The 20315-nt window shown below is 46.7% G+C and overlaps 1 protein-coding gene across 1 annotated transcript in view; it reads left to right on the forward strand.

Moving 5' to 3' along the window:
• The window catches only part of FCHSD2 (FCH and double SH3 domains 2), a 139154-nt gene that overhangs the window by 8158 nt on the left and 110681 nt on the right, over positions 1-20315 (forward strand). Inside the window, exon 3 of the mRNA XM_034060104.1 lies at positions 19122-19167. Within this exon, the coding sequence (XP_033915995.1) occupies positions 19122-19167 (46 nt within the window). The remainder of the gene's footprint in view (positions 1-19121; positions 19168-20315) is intronic.

Below are 20315 nucleotides of genomic sequence, written 5' to 3' on the forward strand. Positions count from 1 at the left end.
CTCTGTGGCTTCCTCTGGCCTCACTCCAACAGCTCCATGTCCCTCCTGTGCTGCTGCCCCAGAGCTGGATCAGGGCTGCAGGGGGGGTCTCACAGAGCACAGCAGAGGGGCAAGATCCCCTCCCTGAGCTGCTGCTCACAGTCTGGGGGTGCCCCCAGCACACGGGGGGGTTCTGGGCTCCAGCACTCACTGAAGCTGGGTCATGGGGAGCTGCTCCTTACCCAGCACCCCAAGTCCTTCTCAGGGCTGCTCCATCCAGTCTCTGCACAGCCTGTGTTTTCTGTCTTCCATTCTCTGATGATTGCATCCTCCTGCTGATTTATCAACCTGTCTTTTTGTTGTTCCTCCCAGACACTTAATCTCTTCCCTGATCCTTTCTTGATCTAGTTCTTACTTTGTGAACTTTAATTCTTGGGCATCACCTGTTTCCAAGGTGCTTTTGTATATCATGTTCAGCAGTACCACTTCTGCCTGGTAGGGCTGTTAAGCCTCAGTTTACTTCCTAAGTGGGGAGAACTTCTTGGGTCTTCCTTAACAATCTGAGCCCTCTCTGATCTCAGATGCTGTTTCCCTGTCAGCTGCACTGTCACTTCCTTCTGCTCAGCTGAGACATAGCAGGATAGATGTGAAGTGTGTGTGTGAGAGAACAAGGAACTTACTGGGGGTTTATGTGTTCAGGATGAGGACAAAGTACTTCTTCCATGTCTCTAACTTGGTGTCTCATTCCTGTCATAACAAGCCTGAACGAACAGTACAGATAAGGAAAAAGAAGGATGAATGAATATATATCTGCAGATAGCTGGTTGCTGCTAGTTTTAACATGTCATTTTATGCATTGAGTTATGCTCCACTTAATAGTAAGCTTTTGGTATGAATAAACTTTATACTCTCTGCTGGAATTCAGCTGTGCTTCTGTAACCTCACTGATGATGTTGGTAGGTTCGTGATAAGGTTTACAGCAACTCTGGCTGAGAGTCAAGCTACTGAAGTAGAGACTTAACTGCAGTTCCAGTTTTAAATACAGCAAATGTAATAGAGCAGCTACAACACAGATCACTTAACAGGTAATTGTGTTAGGGAACAGTCTCGTCACAGTATGGATAGTACTGCAGGAGGATCAGTAACTGGAAAGGGGACTGTAGAAGAACATTTATCTAGATACATATATAGCCGTATGTATTAGGGTGCTGAAAGCAGAGGAGAAAGCTTTACTTTTCCTGCCCCGAGGCACAGTGGTGGTGAGGAGTTTCCCTTTCTTCCTGTTCTTCCTGCAGCTGTAGGGAATGCAATTTGTTTGGATGTTCTTGAACCCTGTACTGAGCATGTTTGCCTCAGGCTGGTATGTGACAGGGCCCTGTTTTTCATGAGACCAGGTTGCTCCAAGCCTGGTCCAACATGGCCTTAAACACTGCCAGGGATGGGGCAGCCGCAGCTTCTATTATGCTTTATACTGCTCAGAAGCTTGTCCTTCATCACCACAGTTCCTTTTCCCTTCAAGGTCATTCAGCCCATTCACAGATGCAGTGTTTGCCTCTGGTATTGGTGGCTTTATTTCAGTAGGAGCAGAGGGATTTTTCTGTGCTTCCAGCTTCTGAAACCTTCAACCTGCCAAAGTGGAAAACAGCATTAGGGAAACTCATGGAAACTGATGTACAATGTTGTTTGAGTCAGGCTTGAAGATAATGTCTTTGTACAAGCAATGGATCTAAAAGTTTAATTTCTTACTTTAAAGCTTTCCATTTCCTTAGAAATTGATGCTGTTTCTCCCCTCTTGCCTTGTTCTTTCTCACTACTAGTGTGTATTGTGAGTTCCTTCTTTATCCCCCCTCCAAAGCTCAGTTCAATAGCTGAGCACAGAGCATAACTCTTTGCTAGCACACTAAATATGTCTAAATCTCAGCTCTTTGGAGAGAACTCAGTGGTGTTACTCCGAATAATATTCCATATAAAGCTACCACAGGCTCTGTGGTCTGGGCACGTTACCTATAATTAGGCAGGGCTTTAATGAGATGCTCACATTCTTGATGGAATTAAAATCTGGGGATGTTTTGACTGGAACTGTTTGAGGGAAGCTTGGAATGTACCTAAAAAAACTGTTGCTACTGGGTGTGGAAGTCCAAGTTTTGAGCAGAAAAACCCAGGTTTCAGTCTAAACACAGCCCCAGTGTAATGCTTCAGGCCTGCCTTGGCACAGTGACATTGAGAAATGGGCCACACTCCTTCACTAGTTGTTTTATCCCTGCCATATAAAACGCAATCCATCTTCTGTTTCACTATTTCCAAGTAGCTTTACAGTGTCGGGTGAACTGATGAAGGGGAAATCATCAAAAGATGATTGTTCTGAGGTTTTATCATCGTGTAAAACCCCCCAACAAACCATTTCTCACATCAGAAAGGAACGGAATTTCTTCTCTCCATTTTTGCTTCAAGGTTTGCATTTGAATGAGCTTTTGTTTATTAAAGCAATCCCAGCACATGCCATGGAAGTCTCATTTCTTTAAGGGCTTGTGTTTCTTTAGGAGCTTTCAGGAGAATTCAGGCTTCTTACATTAGCTGTGAGCGCTGTGCTGTGGTGTGCATTTGTCCTGGAAGACAGGAAAAGGAGGATTCTGGTTTGAAGTACAACACACACTTTCTTTGCCAAAAGTTGCATTTTCAGTGTTGCTTCTGCTCCCTTTTTAAGAATCAATTCTTTAGCTGCAGAGTTGTGTGGGGTTTTATTTCTTTCTGATTCTGTTTTCTGAGTCCTGTGTCCAGCTCTGGGGCCCCAAACACAAGAGGGACGTGGAGCTGTTGGAGTGAGGCCAGAGGAGGCCACGGAGATGCTGCGAGGGCTGGAGCAGCTCTGCTCTGGAGCCAGGCTGAGAGAGCTGGGCTGGGGCAGCCTGGACAAGAGAAGGCTCCTGAAGGGGAGAGCTGAGAGCAGCTCCAGTGCCTAAAGGGGCTGCAGGAAAGCTGGAGAGGGGCTTGGGACAAGGGCCTGGAGGGCCAGGCCAAGGGGAATGGCTTGAACCTGCCCAAGAGAGGGGAGACTGAGCTGAGCTCTGAGGCAGAAGCTGTTCCCTGGGAGGGTGCTGAGGCGCTGGCACAGGGTGCCCAGAGAAGCTGTGGCTGCCCCATCCCTGGCAGTGCTCAAGGCCAGGTTGGACACAGGGGCTTGGAGCAGCTGCTCCAGTGGAAGGGATCCCTGCCCGTGGCAGGGGTTGGAGCTGGATGGGATTTAAGGTTCCTTCCAACCCAAACCAGTCTGACATTTTGTGAGTCTCTGTTCCTCTGCTAGTGAAGCCGATTCTGTTTTAGTCTGGTTCATGGTCCATTACATTCTGTCTTGCGGGCACACATTCTCGTCTCCTGCCTCTGCAAGGAGGGTGTGGTGGATGGCAGGAGACAGTATTACACCACCAGACCTGGTTTCACTCAAGTGTTTTTGACCGTGTGTCAAGCTGGCTCAGAATAAATTCCATTTATGCCATGCTGAAAATACCCTCTGGCGTGTTGTGAACATTGAGTGTTGGCAATACTGAAGTTGGTGCCACAGAACTGGAGCTAAATCAGGAAGTCAAAACTTGTCTGTGGTCCCTCATGCAAGTGGTGTCACAGGCTGGTGTTTCTAAGGCATAATAATATGAAAGAAGTTGTTGTTCTTTATAGAAGATGATGTGACTTGGAGAATATGATGGTTGTTGTTGTACCAAGTGGTTTTCGTATTTTGACTTCAATGTTTTAATTGAAACCTGTGTGTATTTTGTATCTCATAAAGGTCACTTAAACCTCATAGAGAATCAGAATCCCAGACTGCTTTGGGTTGAAGGGAGCTTAAAGCTCCTCCAGCTCCAACCCCTTCCACTGGAGCAGCTGCTCCAAGCCCCTGTGTCCAACCTGGCCTTGAGCACTGCCAGGGATGGGGCAGCCACAGCTTCTCTGGGCACCCTGTGCCAGCGCCTCAGCACCCTCCCAGGGAACAGCTTCTGCCTCAGAGCTCAGCTCAGTCTCCCCTCTCTTGGGCAGGTTCAAGCCATTCCCCTTAGCCTGTCACTAGTTGCTCTTACAAAAGGTACTTCAGAAACACTATATATGTTACAGACCTCTTTGGTCAGTCCTCTGCTGGTGCATTGTGCACAGTTCCTTTTAATATCCAGTTTTCTGAGTTCAGGTCAAGACTGGCTTCATGGTCAACAGCAGATGGCTGCTCTCATCTCCACTCAGGAGACCTTGAGAACTTTGTGCCTTTTCAATGCTAGTGAGTGGGAAGTTTGTCCTGACAAATGAGGGAAAGGACATTAGCAGATCATAGTTCATGTAGATATGCTTTGCAGGGGAGGTGGAGGTAAAACAGGATTCAGGTAGGATTTATAGAGGGCAGAGTAGTGTGGTTATCTGGACTGCAGAGACCTGTGTTACTGTGTTGATCACTGAGATCAGTTTCTCCTGCTAGACTCTTCACCTGGCTGTTATCTTCTGTTACAGGTGGTGATTTTCATTTTATGATCATGTGCATCTGATTGAGCTGAGCTCTTAGGCAGAAGCTGTTCCCTGGGAGGGTGCTGAGGTGCTGGCACAGGGTGCCCAGAGAAGCTGTGGCTGCCCCATCCCTGGCAGTGCTCAAGGCCAGGTTGGACACAGGGGCTTGGAGCAGCTGTTCCAGTGGAAGGGGTCCCTGCCCGTGGCAGGGGTTGGAGCTGGAGGAGCTTTAAGGTTCCTTCACCCCAAACCAGTATACTTTTATCTTCTGAAGTCAATGAGCTTGTTGAATCTTCTTAGGCACTTACTTCATTAGGAAAGAATGCAAAAGAAGTGGGTTCTGTATTCATGTATTTAAAAAAGGGCAAAACCTAATCAACCCATAGTCATTCCAGTCAAGTACTTGCAGTAAACAGAAGTGGTGTGTAATAGCAGACTGTGGTGCTTTGCTGCTTGGGTATTTTTTATTGTAGCCTTTAAAATGTTAATAACTTTTTTCCAGAAGACATTATAGGAACCTGTTAAGTTAAAGGCTTTTTATGGGATTCATGCTTAAAAGTGGTTGTGTTTCTGTCTGATATAAACAGAGATTTTCCAATCAATAATTGAGGAATGAGTGGAAAAGTAACTAAAGCCTAATGTTGAATTGTAATTTCTCCCTTTTGTCAGCATGTAGATTCTATTCTGTTTTTAAACTGGTTCTTAATGTTCAGAGATGTCACAGTCTATTGAGTTACCTGAAGTGTTCCATTATTCATGCTTGTAAGAACATGGTCAAATCCCATCTCCAGTGGCTCCAAGCAGGTTATTCATGGTTATCTTTGTCCCTGTGTACGTCCTCCAATAACCTCTGTTAATGAGAGGGACAAAACATGTTGGTGTCTGGTTTGATGAGAAGAGCTCAGCCATTCCTGAGGTTTTAAAGGTTTACGGTGGTAAAGGCACTAAATGTAATTATTTAGAATCATAGAATCCTGGATTGGTTTGTGTTGGAAGGGACTTTAAAGTTCCTCTAGCCCCAACCGCTGCCACAGGCAGGGACCCCTTCCACTGGAGCAGCTGCTCCAAGCCCCTGTGTCCAACCTGACCTTGAGCACTGCCAGGGATGGGGCAGCCACAGCTTCTCTGGGCACCCTGTGCCAGTGCCTCAGCACCCTCCCAGGGAACAGCTTCTGCCTTATCTCCAACCTGAACTTCCCCTGTTTCAGTCTGAACCCATCACCCCTTGTCCTATCACTGCAGTCCCTGATGAAGAGCCCCTCTCCAGCATCCTTGGAGCCCCCTTCAGACACTGGAAGCTGCTCTGAGGTCTCCACGCAGCTTCTCTTCTCCAGGCTCAACAGCCCCAATGTTCTCAGCCTGGCTCCATACAGGAGCTGCTCCAGCCCCTGAGCATCCTCGTGGCCTCCTCTTGACTTGTTCCAACAGTTCCATGTCCTTATATTGAGGACACCAGAAGTGCACACACTGCTGCAGGTGGAGGCTCAGGAGAGCAGAATATAGGGGCAGGATCACCTGTGTACAATAGTGAGCATAAAGAAGTTAGTTGTTGGCCTCTGCTGTGTTCTGTTTGCATGTTTAGAGGGAAGGAATAAAAGGGAGAAGAAGGCAAAGAACCAAACAATCCACATTTTTTCTTGAGGGTATGATGCTCTAAGCTGGTCTTAGATCAAAAGGGCTTTTAAAGATGTTTGAATAGAAGAAGACATTAATTTGTGCGTTTCATGAGACATTCCTGGCAATATTTGGGGAGGTTGGAGACTTGAAGAATTACTTGGAATTACTTTCTAAGGGTAGAAGAGGCAGAAGAACTGTGGTTTGAATGGAGAGATTGAGAATGACAGAGATGAGGGCCTGAATATTTTATTAAATAAAATGGACCCAAATGCCCAAATATTTTTCAGACTTTTAACACAGTGAAATAGTTGTTTTCATAATTGTGAATTTCTACCTTGAAGCATCACAATATGTTGAATTTCTGTTCATGCTTGATATAAAATCAAAGTTTGTCCATCCTAAAACCGGACAGAGCACAGGTGCTGGAATGACTTGGGTCTGTTCAACCTGGGGAAGAGAAGCTGCGTGGAGACCTCAGAGCAGCTTCCAGTGTCTGAAGGGGGCTCCAAGGATGCTGGAGAGGGGCTCTTCATCAGGGACTGCAGTGATAGGACAAGGGGTGATGGGTTCAGACTGAAACAGGGGAAGTTCAGGTTGGAGATAAGGCAGAAGCTGTTCCCTGTGAGGGTGCTGAGGCACTGGCACAGGGTGCCCAGAGAAGCTGTGGCTGCCCCATCCCTGGCAGTGCTCAAGGCCAGGTTGGACACAGGGGCTTGGAGCAGCTGCTCCAGTGGAAGGGGTCCCTGCCCATGGCAGGGGTTGGAGCTGGAGGAGCTTTAATGTCCCTTCCAACCCAAACCAGTCTGGGATTCTATGACTTGTGAATTAACCATAATCTTTATAAAACCAATATGCAGAATGAGGGGGTGTTGAGTTCTAGCAGCTGCTTTCCATACCAGTGGTGTCTCCCCAGCCTGGTTTTAGCCTGTCTTATCTCTATCTGTACTTTGCTCCCTTCCAGCTGTGTTGCAGCTTGTGAGAAAGGGTGTTGATGGCAGCAGCTTTACACCTTGTTGTAATGTGCTTGGTTCTTAGAAAGTTTTCTTTCATGTTCATTGATTTAGTGTGATTGTTTCTATTTCTGTGAGATCTAAGCTGCCTAAAGAAAATGACAAGTAAATATAGCTGCTTAGTAACGCCTAACTTGAAACAGCTCCTGCTTTTGAAGTTCATCTCCTTCTTGCCCTGTTCTCAAGGCCACAGAGTTGTGTGAGAGGTACAGGGCACAAGTGTTCACATTTTCCATACAAGATATGCTACAGTATTTTTATGTTTGTATGGATGTGGGAATGCTGGAGAGGGGCTCTTCATCAGGGACTGCAGTGATAGGACAGGGGGTGATGGGTTCAGGCTGAAACAGGGGAAGTTCAGGTTGGAGATAAGGCAGAAGCTGTTCCCTGGGAGGGTGCTGAGGCGCTGGCACAGGGTGCCCAGAGAAGCTGTGGCTGCCCCATCCCTGGCAGTGCTCAAGGCCAGGTTGGACACAGGGGCTTGGAACAAGTGGAAGGGGTCCCTGCCCATGGCAGGGGTTGGAGCTGGATGATCTTCAAAATCCTCTCCAACCCAAACCATTCCATGATTCTATGATTTGAAGCTCAGGTTTTTCTGCTGAGAACATAATCCATGTTATTACGTGAGTCTTTAATCTGTAAACCTGCAGGATTTTGAGGCCAGTACCCAAAGACTGGTTAAAGTTGGTGTTTAACCGACCTGTGGCAGGAGTGAAGTGACTTCACTATCTCTAACACAGGGGAATTAGATCCTCTGTTTTCTGTTGCTCTATAGCCACTACTGGTCTTTAGTCACTTAAGAAATAGTATAAAATGTACCTAAAGAGCTTGAGCATCATCTAGTGTGTGGCTGAAGCCTGATCAAAGTGTTCCATAATTCTTCCTTCTTCACGTGATTCCCATTTGTGCTCCCTTTTCTGTTGGTGAGAGATTGCTCTCTTCCTTCTTGCCTTTCCAAATGTGCCTGAGTGCAAGTAGGAGTGAAGATATGTTTCTTTTACTTGACATCAAGGATGGTGATGTTGTTATTCCTGATTTCCTGCGGAGACTTGGACTTCTGACCACTTGTATTGTGTGTCCTGCAGCCAAGTCACCCTTACCGCAGAGCTCTGTGTGCCAGAGGAATGCGGCTGTTGACAGTGGTCTTTGTTCTGGAGTTTGGGGTAGTCTTTAAACACCCCAGGCCAGGATTGTGGAGCACGTTGAGCTTTGATCTTCCCCACAAAGTTCGTTTCCCTTAGCAGGGGTGCTTTGATGTTCTCTACTTGCTGAAGCTGATGAATGCCAAGTCCTTCAGCATGGAGGTGCTCCATCCAGTTAATAGCTGAGACCAGATCTTTTCCGCCAAAGGAATGTTCTTGTGAATCCAAGTACTTTACTACACTCAAGTGAGCAAATGCACCTCTGTGCTGTACAAATGTATCTGTTGAAAAGGTCAACAAGGGGATCCTGCCCCTCTGCTCTGCTCTGGGGAGACCCCCCTGCAACCCTGATCCAGCTCTGGGGCAGCAGCACAAGAGGGACCTGGAGCTGTTGGAGGGAGGCCATGGAGCTGCTGTGAGGGCTGGAGCAGCTCTGCTCTGGAGCCAGGCTGAGAGAGCTGGGCTGGGGCAGCCTGGACAAGAGAAGGCTCCTGAAGGGGAGAGCTGAGAGCAGCTCCAGTGCCTAAAGGGGCTGCAGGGAAGCTGGAGAGGGGCTTGGGACAAGGGCCTGGAGGGCCAGGCCAAGGGGAATGGCTTGAACCTGCCCAAGAGAGGGGAGACTGAGCTGAGCTCTTAGGCAGAAGCTGTTCCCTGGGAGGGTGCTGAGGCGCTGGCACAGGGTGCCCAGAGAAGCTGTGGCTGCCCCATCCCTGGCAGTGCTCAAGGCCAGGTTGGACACAGGGGCTTGGAGCAGCTGCTCCAGTGGAAGGGGTCCCTGCCTGTGGCAGGGGTTGGAACTGGATGAGCTCTAAGGTCCTTCCCAACCCAAACCAGTCTGGGGCTCTGTTACTCTGTGAAACCTGGGTGGCACTGTCAAGATTCCTAAAATGCAACAGATGAGTGAGGAAGAACCTCCGGGGTTGTTTCCTGCTTCAAACCGTTTTGTTAGCTCCAGGATGAAAGAAGCTGTGTGAATGATGGAATGTGTCTTGGCTTCTTCAGAAGCAAACGGGGATCAAAGACACTCCTTGTATTCCTGTTTCCTAAATACTCCTGGTAGACTGTGTGAATTAACATGTGCTGGTGTGTTTCTAGATAGGAAATGCCTTGAATATTTTGCATCTGGTTTGGATAAGCCATGGAAAAGTACCATTGTTGTATCTCATAGAGTCACAGGGTCCCAGACTGGTTTGGGTGGGAAAGGACCTTAAAGCTCATCCACTTCCAACCCCTTGCCATGGGCAGGGACCCCTTCCATTGCTCCAAGCCCCTGTGTCCAACCTGGCCTTGAGCACTGCCAGGGATGGGGCAGCCTCAGCTTCTCTGGACACCATGTACCTGTATTTGCTTTGTTTCCCTGTTTAAAACAAAACCTGATTAGTGCTCATTGTAAATACACTGAAGCTTCAAACCCAATCTTCATATTGACTAATGCTATAAAGATATATTCAATATTGAATGCCTTTGGTTTGAAAAGGGCTGATGAAACCTTCACAGTCCCCTGCAGCTTCCTGGTTTTGATTCCTCTAAATGGAAAACCTGTGTTTCAGCAGTGTTATGTGTTAGGTTGTCATGTTTCTCTGCTCACATCCACAACTGCTTGTACTTTGCTGAGACAAATAGCTGAAAACATTGCCTAGGTCTGAGGTTATAGGAGTTCTCTCTCTGTAGTGACAGAATTGATTCTTTTTGGCTCTGTTGCTAGTGGCAACTCATCCTAATCCCAAACTGTTCAGTGCTGTGATTTATGGGGAGTTTATGTTGTCTGGAATTGTTTTCTCTGTGCATTGCTGGAGGTTCATTTTTCAGGCACCAGGTAAAGACACTTTGTGGGTTACAATAGAAATAGTTTCTTGTAGGTGGTTTGGACTCAATATTTTTAATGATGAATAAAGTCTGAGCTCAAAAATATGCTTAAAAGTGAAATTGGGAGAAAATAGCTGTGTGATTTTGAGAGGTTTGTGAAGGAGAAGCTTGTGATTCACTGAAAGCTTCTGAGAATTCACTGAAAACCACAAATGTCTTGTGTTTAAACTCCAGTTTCCATGAGGGTTTGCACTGTCACCCAGAGTATTTTGCATATGTATTAATAGCTTTCTTTTAACTGGATAAATTTTACTGAGTGTTTTTTATATGGGCATCACAGGACTGGGCACATGGATCAGGTCTCCCTGAGCCTTCTCCAGCTGAACAGTCCCAGCTCTCTCAGCCTTTCCTCACTCACTGCCCAGCCCTTGGATCATCTTTGTGGCCCCTTCTCTGGACCCTCTCCAGCCCATCCACATCTTTTCTGTACAGCAGGACCCAAACTGAACCCAGTATTCCAGGAGTGACCTGACCAGCACTGAGCACAGTGGGACAGTGACACCTTCATCCCTATGGTGATGCCCTTGTTGGTGTTCCCCAGCACCCTGGTGGGTTTCTCTGCCCCAGCCGCTCACTGTTCACTCCTATGGAGCTGGTTCCTCCAGGTCCCTTTCCCAGAGCTGCTCCAGCCGGGCACATCCCAGCCTGTGCTGCTCCAGGATTGGGCTTTCACAGGGGGCAAAACCTGACACTTGTCCTGTTGAGCTCCATCAGGTTCTTCCCAGCCCATTCTCCAGCCTGTCCAGCTCATCCTGCAGGGTGACTTCACCTTCCCAAGTGTCCACTTCCCCACTCAGTTTGGTAGCTTTGGCAAACTGTGTCATGGTGCAGTTGATCCCATCACCCAGATCACTGACATAGATCACTAGGATATTGTATCTTTTATTTCCTTGGGGAAAACTACAGTTTGAAAATGATGTGTGTTGTAGTAAGGAATTTATGGAGCAGGGAAGAGCTCTGATATGTTGCAGGATGTATGTTTGAATTGTCAGTTTATGCCTTTCTGTAAGATCTTTAGGAAGCTCTATTCAGAACTATTTAAAGCTTAAGACTAGAGATGAGATAGTACAAAGAGTCTGTAGATCAAAATCAAGTTTCAAGAAAGTCATCTTTTATAGAACTGGACTTATAGTGAGCTTCCCTACAGGAAAACCAGCTGCATTTCTTGACTCAGCAAGCAAAGAGCTTCTTGATGTTACAAATACTTGTGCTTTAAGAGTTGTAAAGATGCTCTTCACACATCTGCTGAGATCAGGCAAACCTGCAGTTGATTCACAAGCAGGAAATGTCACTGGCTTCTCATGGTGGCTCATAGAGCTCCATTGTGGGCAGGAGTTTAGGCTGTGGGTGACCTCAGGAGAGTGGTTTTGAGTTTGGCCTTCTGGCTTGTGTGCTTTCCCAGCTGATGGAGCTTGGCCTATGTGAGTGTGCTCTTGTTCAAAGCCTTGGCCTGGAGGCCACATTCACACTGCATTGAGATGTTTGTGGTGTAAGAACTGCAAACTGTCCATACTTGTTGTGGGAGGAAGGCTGGGTTTGCTTTAGGAGTCCTGTCCAGACTTGGGCTTCCATGACCACAAACTGACTTCAGGACCTGCAGACAGACTACCATGAGAGCAGAATCCAGCTTGTTCATGCAGTTGATGGGAAACAGCCAGAAAGGGGAAATATGCCTGGATTAATAGCTTTAGCTTAGGTTTCCTAAGGAGGAAAGGAGCAAACCATCCCATTGTGTGGGAAGATGAGGAGTGTCAGCAGAAGCCCATCAGGGTTGAGCTAGGAGTGAAAAGACAGGATACAGTGAGTGAAAATGATGGGCAGCAAAGGAGTGTTAGAGCTTTGCTTCACTGCTGAAGGGTATCAGTTACACCTACAGCTGGTCCAGGACATAGATGTAGCACTATGGGAATGGTGGCAGCAGAACACTTTCACAGGGGAAGATGTGTGATGGCCTCAAGGGAAATGACTATAGTGCTCAATGTTAATCTCTTCTCCCCTTAGTCTTTGAAGCCAAAATCTTCACTTAGACTTCAGTGTTTAACACAGGTTTGGAAAGAAGAGCCAAGATAATGCTCTGATGTGAATGTTGATGAACATCTTTCTGCAAGACCTGAGGGGGAAGAATTGCACATAAATGTTTCCACATAGAAGGTCATGGTTGATCTTGTGCTAATCTATGAGACAAGTAAGTTGAGCTCAAGAGCAGACAAATGAAGCCAACCCAAAATCTAAGCAGCAGAACTGTGGTTGAACAGTGCTATTAAATGCTCAATGCAGAGCAGTAACTTACTGTAGAGTTTATTTAATAGGTGGTACAAAGTCACTGGAGCAGCTGCTCCAAGCCCCTGTGTCCAACCTGGCCTTGAGCACTGCCAGGGATGGGGCAGCCACAGCTTCTCTGGGCACCCTGTGCCAGCGCCTCAGCACCCTCCCAGGGAACAGCTTCTGCCTCAGAGCTCAGCTCAGTCTCCCCTCTCTTGGGCAGGTTCAAGCCATTCCCCTTGGCCTGGCCCTCCAGGCCCTTGTCCCAAGCCCCTCTCCAGCTTTTCTGCAGCCCCTTTAGGCACTGGAGCTGCTCTCAGCTCTCCCCTTCAGGAGCCTTCTCTTGTCCAGGCTGCCCCAGCCCAGCTCTCTCAGCTGATTATAGCTCTTTTTTTCCGTGTTCATTTCTGTATCTGTTGTGATTTTCATAGAAGTTATGAATAAAAGGAGCACCATAAACCTGAAGAATAATCATAAAACACCACTAAGTGCTGTATGGATTTTCTAGTTACAGTTCTTTATTCAAAAAGCCTCAGGACTCTGCAGCAGCAGAACTATTAGGGTTCCCTCAAGGGGCTGGGAAATACACTGAGGATAAAGGACTGCATGACCATTTTCATTGTAGCACAAAGCCTGAACCAAAAGCTAGTGCTGGTTTCACATCAAGTTTACAGAGTGAATTCTGGAGTCTTAAGGCCACTTAACCCTCTCCCACTGGACATGGTTACTGTTTCTGTTTTGCTGTAGGTGGAACTGGAAGTGCAACAACTGTGAGCTTGCTTCAGCTGGGTGGTGAGAAGGAGGAGACTCACAGTCATAGAACCCCAGACTGGTTTGGGTTGGAAGGGACCTCAAAGCCCATCCAGCTCCAACCCCTGCCACAGACAGGGACCCCTTCCACTGGAGCAGCTGCTCCAAGCCCCTGTGTCCAACCTGGCCTTGAGCACTGCCAGGGATGGGGCAGCCAGAGCTTCTCTGGGCACCCTGTGCCAGTGCCTCAGCACCCTCCCAGGGAACAGCTTCTGCCTTAGATCCAGCCTAAAACTCCCCTGTTTCAGTTTGAACCCATCGCCCCCTTGTCCTATCACTACAGATTGTCTCTCTTCAGCATCACTGTATCCCCATTCAGATACAGGAAGCTACTATTCCTTTCTCTTTTTCCCTACCAATGCTGTGTTTGAACTTAATATACACCTAAGGAAGCTTCCAGAGCTTTCCAGCTGCCTGTCAGCTACTTGTGCTGAACCACAGAGCTAATGGTGATGTTTTTACACCCTATAGGCAGTGAAATGGTTCAGTGCCTGCATTCCAGGCAAGGCTATTGCATTATTACATTTTCTGTACTCACAGGAGTTGTGCTTGGCAAAGGAAAAGCCATTTTTTAGTGTAATTATATCAACTCCCTAACCTGCAACAGTCCCTGCATTTGAAGCTGTGGCTGCTTGTGATGAAAATCACTTCTGATCCCTCAGCCTCTGTTGTTAGATCTATGTAGTGTTAAAACTGCCCCTTTGAAGTGGCACATTGCTTGCTCTTGCCTTTGAAGAACCACATGTGTGCTTACCTGGTGGAAAGGAGCCAACAGGAGACCCCTTCTTATTACAAGTATGTTTCTAATGTTACTAACCTGGTTTGTTGTACTCCAGCTTCTGAAGGCTGTCTATGGATAACTGTAGAAATCAGTGCTTTTCTGTCCAGTAACATCCTTTAGACACTTAGAATATTATGCTTATCCTTCAAAATGCTTTTCTAGGGGTAATTCTATTTAGGATAAACAGGAGAACACAAAGAGCAGCCTCTTATACACAGTCTTGTCCTGAGGGATCATTTCTGTAGATGAATTATTGTTCCAAGTAGGTTGTCTTTGTCTCTGCTGGACATGGAATATTAATGCAGGTTGTTCCTGTGTGTATGGGTGTTCCTGAAGTACCTAATTAGGCACAGAGCTGCTGCTGTGCTGTTAACTCAGCATTTCTTGCCAGCCACTGGCCTACACCAGGCTACAGTGATGACTGATGGTAGCTGAAATGCTTCTGAATCCAGGGTTGTGTCTTTGTCGGTGTCATACCTGTCCTGGTGTTAAAAATGGGGTATAAATTCACTTGTATGATACAGGTTCATGATGGTGCATTTTCAGGTTAATGGGGAAAGTGGGATGAGTTGTGGCTCCCCATCCCTGGCAGTGTTCAAGGCCAGGTTGGATGGGGCTTAGAGCAAGCTGCTCTAGTGGAAGGTCCATGCCTATGGAATGTGTCCCTGCCCATGGCAGGAGGTTGGAACTGGATGATCTTAAGGTCCTTTCCAACCCAAACCATTCCATGGGTGACATGGGCTGGCAGGAACCTCATGAAGGTCAACAAAGGCACATGCCAAGTCCTGCCCTGGAACACTCCATCCTTGAGCAACAGGTCAGGCTGGGGCAGCCAGTTGGGAATGTCAATGCCATCTTGTACATGAATATTTCAGCAGTGAGCAGTTCACCATCGGGTGCCTCCCCTGCTGCTCATGGATCAGAATCTCTTTCCCTTGCTTAGAATAAATCCATCTCATCACTGTAAAAGCCATTTCAGATCTTTGGCTGTTCAGGGAGGTGGGGAACTGATATTTAACGCTGCATTTTAAGTTGCTGCATGCAGGTTTTGGTTTCAAATGTAGGTTGGGCTATTTTGGAGGGGGCTAAACTGTATCCGTGCATATATTCCCTGTTAGATAAATGGGGTTTAGGTTGTTCAGTAGTGATTTTTGTCTTGGAATGGGACAAAAAGGATGAACAATCCCAGTCTGTGATCCTAACTTGATCCATAATGTTGGGGTTTGGGATTACTCCCAGAAGTGAGAGCTCTGCTTTAATGTTTTTAATGGAAGGTTGTGGAGTGAGTGTCTGATTCCATCATAAAGAAAACCAGTTTAGTATGAGCTTGGATATCCTTGCACAGTATGTGTGCTCCCAGTGTACATCAGAAGCAGGAGTTGCAGCGTCATCATTTTCCACTGGCAGATGTTCCAGCTGTCAGGAATTATCCTTGATCTGCTTTATGGGAAGCTGGAAATTTGGGATATTTCCTAATTCCCTGATTCACCTCCTTGAGTGTTGGGGGATTGAGTCACTTGGAAATAAGTCACAATCTGCTCTGCAATTCTCAAGTGGATTTACTTCAGGAATTCTTCATGGGATGAGTTTGTTTTTAGACTCAATTTTGAAGTTGCCTTAATAGCTCATAGCATAAAACCAATGGAAAGTCATCTAATTCCTACTCCTTTTCCCCCAGTCCTCATGGCATTGGGGCTTTACAGATCTGCTGCACTTGATGTGGCTTTTATATCTGTTGACTTGGGGACATGCACAGTTGGTAAAGCAAAGAGAAAGTTATACTGCCTGAATGATGCTGAGGAAATGATTCCTATGGATACAGGAGTGTGTATTAAAAGGATTTAAACAATGGGTTTGGTTACCATCACTGTGCAGTGTGTGTATGTGAAATTCCCCTCTCTCCTTTCATCATCTGTCACATAGCACTGAAAGCATTGGTTCTGTTGCTGTGTGTTCTGCTGATGGGGGGAATCCACTCCCTGTAGAGCTCAGTGTGGTGTTTGCTCATTTCCCTGCACCTTGCTTTGTTAGTGTGGCAGTTGGGGACTGCCTTAGGTCAAGGTCAGTTAAAACAGGTGCTTTTCTGTAGTGTAACAGTTCCAGACCTTGTGGATTTTACACTGTTTTGTACATTTTCTGCTGCTTTGCACAGTTGTGTAATATTCTTTTAATTACAGTTTCTAAGCAATTAAACTGAATGTAAATAGCCAAAAAAAGAAATAAATCATGGAATCATGGACTGGTTTGGGTTGGAAGGGACCTTAAAGCTCCTCCAGCCCCAACCCCTGCCATGGGCAGGGACCCCTTCCACTGGAGCAGCTGCTCCAAGCCCCTGTGTCCAACCTGGCCTTGAGCACTGCCAGGGATGGGGCAGCCACAGCTTCTCTGGGCACCCTGTGCCAGCGCCTCAGCACCCTCCCAGGGAACAGCTTCTGCCTCAGAGCTCAGCTCAGTCTCCCCTCTCTTGGGCAGGTTCAAGCCATTCCCCTTGGCCTGGCCCTCCAGGCCCTTGTCCCAAGCCCCTCTCCAGCTTTCCTGCAGCCCCTTTAGGCACTGGAGCTGCTCTCAGCTCTCCCCTTCAGGAGCCTTCTCTTGTCCAGGCTGCCCCAGCCCAGCTCTCTCAGCTCCTGACATTCAAAGGAAGACAGCCCTCCTCTGCAGACCTTCTCTAGCTGCTTGGCCTTCTGAACGAACATTCCTTTGTAATCCCTCCAGGATTAGGCTCATTCTAGTCACATGGAGCTGTGAGCCAAGGAAGGAGCTGCAGGCAGCAGCGTGAGGAGATGCTGTGGGTGGCTGGAGTTAAATCACGTATGTTGCAACCATTGGAATAGTTCTGAGTGTGACTTTTCCTTCAGGCTCATAGGCTGCCCTAACACTAAGGTCTGTTAAAGACAGGTTCCTGATAACCCTCTGGATTGACAATAGAGTTCCTTTTACATGGCAGCTTTTTGTCCTGATGGTGAGAATAAGCTTGTTTTTATTGGGTTTCTTTGTTTCGGAGACTTAAGTCAGGATTTTCCTGCAGTATGAGGATTGTGGCAAGTATTAGACTTAGATGGAAAATGCTTATAACTTACAGACACCAGATATTGTTGAATATTCTCTTGACAGGCTGAGAACATTGGGGCTGTTGAGCCTGGAGAAGCAAAGCTGCGTGGAGACCTCAGAGCAGCTTCCAGTGTCTGAAGGGGGTTCCAAGGATGCTGGAGAGGGGCTCTTCATCAGGGACTGCAGTGATAGGACAAGGGGTGATGGGTTCAGACTGAAACAGGGGAAGTTCAGGTTGGAGATAAGGCGAAGCTGTTCCCTGGGAGGGTGCTGAGGCGCTGGCACAGGGTGCCCAGAGAAGCTGTGGCTGCCCCATCCCTGGCAGTGCTCAAGGCCAGGTTGGACACAGGGGCTTGGAGCAGCTGCTCCAGTGGAAGGGGTCCCTGCCCGTGGCAGGGGTTGGAGCTGGAGGAGCTTTAAGGTCCCTTCCATCCCAAACCACTCTGGGATTCTATGACTGTATTTATTGTTTCTCACCCTCTTTTTAAGCAATGTCTTTAAATGCTTAAAAATGATTTTTAGGGTGGCAAAGGGAATTCATATTTTGCAGGATAATGTTTAGGATCTACTTTCATAGAATCATAGAATAGTTAGGATTGGAAAGGACCTCAAGATCATCTAGTTCCAACCCCCCTGCCATGGGCAGGGACACCTCACACTAAACCATATCACACTCACACTTTACAGAAACAAACCTAAGATTCTTTTTTGCTTGTCCACTTCTGTTGTGCTCTGCACTAATGCTTAATTTATGAAGGGCTGCAATAGCAGATATTAATACTTCCCAATTGAAAGAATCCCTAAATACCATCCCTGCTTTCCTGCAGAGCCACTAATTCATTCTTACAAGCTTCCCAGTAGCAGTTAGAGAACATTTTATTAGCTCGTGGAACCAAATGTTTCCTTATATGAATAAACTTGGAATTCCATCTGGAACAACAGTAAGGTTAAGAATATCCCAGCTTTGCCCATAAAACCAGGATACCCATGAAAGGGTTCAGGATTCCCAAGTTCAGGAATGATGATGCATTTCTTAGTCAGCCTTTTGTTTTTAGTTCCCTGCTCCAAAGAATTTTCTCCTGGGAAATGTGTCGACTTGAGCCTCATATTTCATCATGTTTTGTAATGTATTTATAGCTGTCATAAAAGGATTCCTGTCTAAACTGTCCCGAGGTTAAATCCAGCTTTGTGTTTGGCTAATGGAGGGAAATGCAGTCACAAAGCAGCGGAGAACACCGGCTTCAAGGGCTGCGGCGCCTCATCCTGCTGCTCCTTCAGGATTTACCATTATATTAATTCACCAAAACACAGATCAAACACCAATTCAAGTGCTGTATAAGTCGCATGATGTGCTGCTTTGCCAGTTTTCATTCCAAACCCCCATTTAAAGCACAGAACAAACTCAAAACCTTTCTAATTGAGGGAGGTGCTACTGTACAAGACATGTTCTTCATGCTGGAGCTTGCAGTCCTGCCAGGTCCAAGATCCTGCTTGGGTTTGCAAGCGGATTTGCTTTGCAGGGTGTTTTGTAGTGGTACAGTAAGGCCAGTTGGATGCTTTTGCTTCTCTCCTCCAGTGTAAACCTTTCAATGTAGCAGGTTTTTAGGGGATATCTCAGGCTTGCAGCTTGTGATATTTGTTGTTATGCTCTTAATTTAAGTGGAATTTGTTTTGCATGAGGAGGGGGTGAACCCTCATGGTGAAATACAGAGCTCCATATCCAGGTTCTGTGTAAGCCCAGTACATTCTGTGATTAGATCATAGAATCACAAGTGATTTGTTTTGGAAGGGATATTAAAGCTCATCCATCCCCCCTTGGCCTGGCCCTCCTTGTCCCAAGCCCCTCTCCAGCTTTCCTGCAGCCCCTTTAGGCACTGGAGCTGCTCTCAGGTCTCGCCAGAGCACAGCAGAGGGGCAGGATCCCCTCCCTGAGCTGCTGCTCATGCTCTGGGGGTGCCCCCAGCACACGGGGGGGTTCTGGGCTCAAGCACTCACTGAAGCTGGGTCATGGGGAGCTGCTCCTCACCCAGCACCCCAAGTCCAAATCTTTTTAATTAAATAATGGAATTTTTAGTATTTTGATTTATATATTAATGGATTTCTTTTTTCCTTCTTTTTCAGAGCATTCAGCCAGAAAAGAGCAGCAATTGAGAAGGAATATGCACAGGTAGGTTCTAGACTAATTATATTATCTCTGATATTGTTCTCTTAATGTAATTTATTCATTAGGTCTATAGGGTTTTTCATTTATGCTTTCTGTAAGTCACTATAAAAGCATCTCTTGAAGCTCCAATTCGGACAGTTTGGCCTATGCAGGACTTAGGCCTGTGCCGTGTTTTCATGGCTGTTTTGACTGGAGGAAGTTCCTGTGTACAGAAACCATTTTTCATATTATTCTTTCAAAGTGTGACAAAGTCAGGGACCTCTTTGAGCTTTTCTCAGAAGTTAGTGTGAAACCTGAGTAAAAAAGTAAGATCAGGTCAATTGGAGGGAGAGGAAATGGGTTCTGGCATCCTCGGGCCAATGTAAATCTCCATTCCCATTCTTCAGGAGGAGCAGCTTCCCATTCATCTGCAATGAAAGCAGCCAGCTTTGGCCTCGTGCTGGTGATAGGGAGTGGAATGAATTCTGATTTGTATGGGAGAAAGGAGGGAGGATTGAGTTTTCTCCTCCCTGTTTCCAGAATTAGAAAGCATCTCATAAGGGTACAGCTGCCTCCTTCATTTCCAGGGAAGGCTCTTGGAGCTTAAGTCCAAGTCCAACAGCTTAAAAAGACATTAATTTCTTTTAAAACAGATTAAAAGTTGAATCAAATAGAAGCAAAGGAGCTTGTGGAGCTCAATACACAATAAATACAACTGGGGATGTGCCTGATGTTACAGTTGTTGGTGTTGGGGCAGGGGCAGAAGTGACTGAAAACTGAAGCTGTTGCTTGGGTGTCTCTACCTGTAGCTTGTGGCTTGTTGAGTTAAGCCTCCTGTTAGTGCTGCATCACCTCCAGAACAAATGTTGCTGCTGGCCTGACTTTGCTGTCAGATGATGGAAGAGGATTTTGGTATCTGTGCTGAACGTGTTTTCTAGCCCTCCATCTCCTGCAGGGGGTCTCAGCCCTCAAACTCAGCTGAAAACACTGTAAATCACATCAAATTTGCACTGAATTCAATCCAGATGCTGACTATAGTGCTCTGAGGATCTGCAGTTACTGCTGCTCCTCTTCCTCTACTGTACATGGCTTGACATCAGCATCTATCGATTCCATTGGCACTTGATTTGATTCAGAGCAACAATTCTTCAATGACAGACTCAATAGATGCC

This window comes from Melopsittacus undulatus, chromosome 2, assembly GCF_012275295.1.
Source record: "Melopsittacus undulatus isolate bMelUnd1 chromosome 2, bMelUnd1.mat.Z, whole genome shotgun sequence".
NCBI lineage: Eukaryota > Metazoa > Chordata > Aves > Psittaciformes > Psittaculidae > Melopsittacus > Melopsittacus undulatus.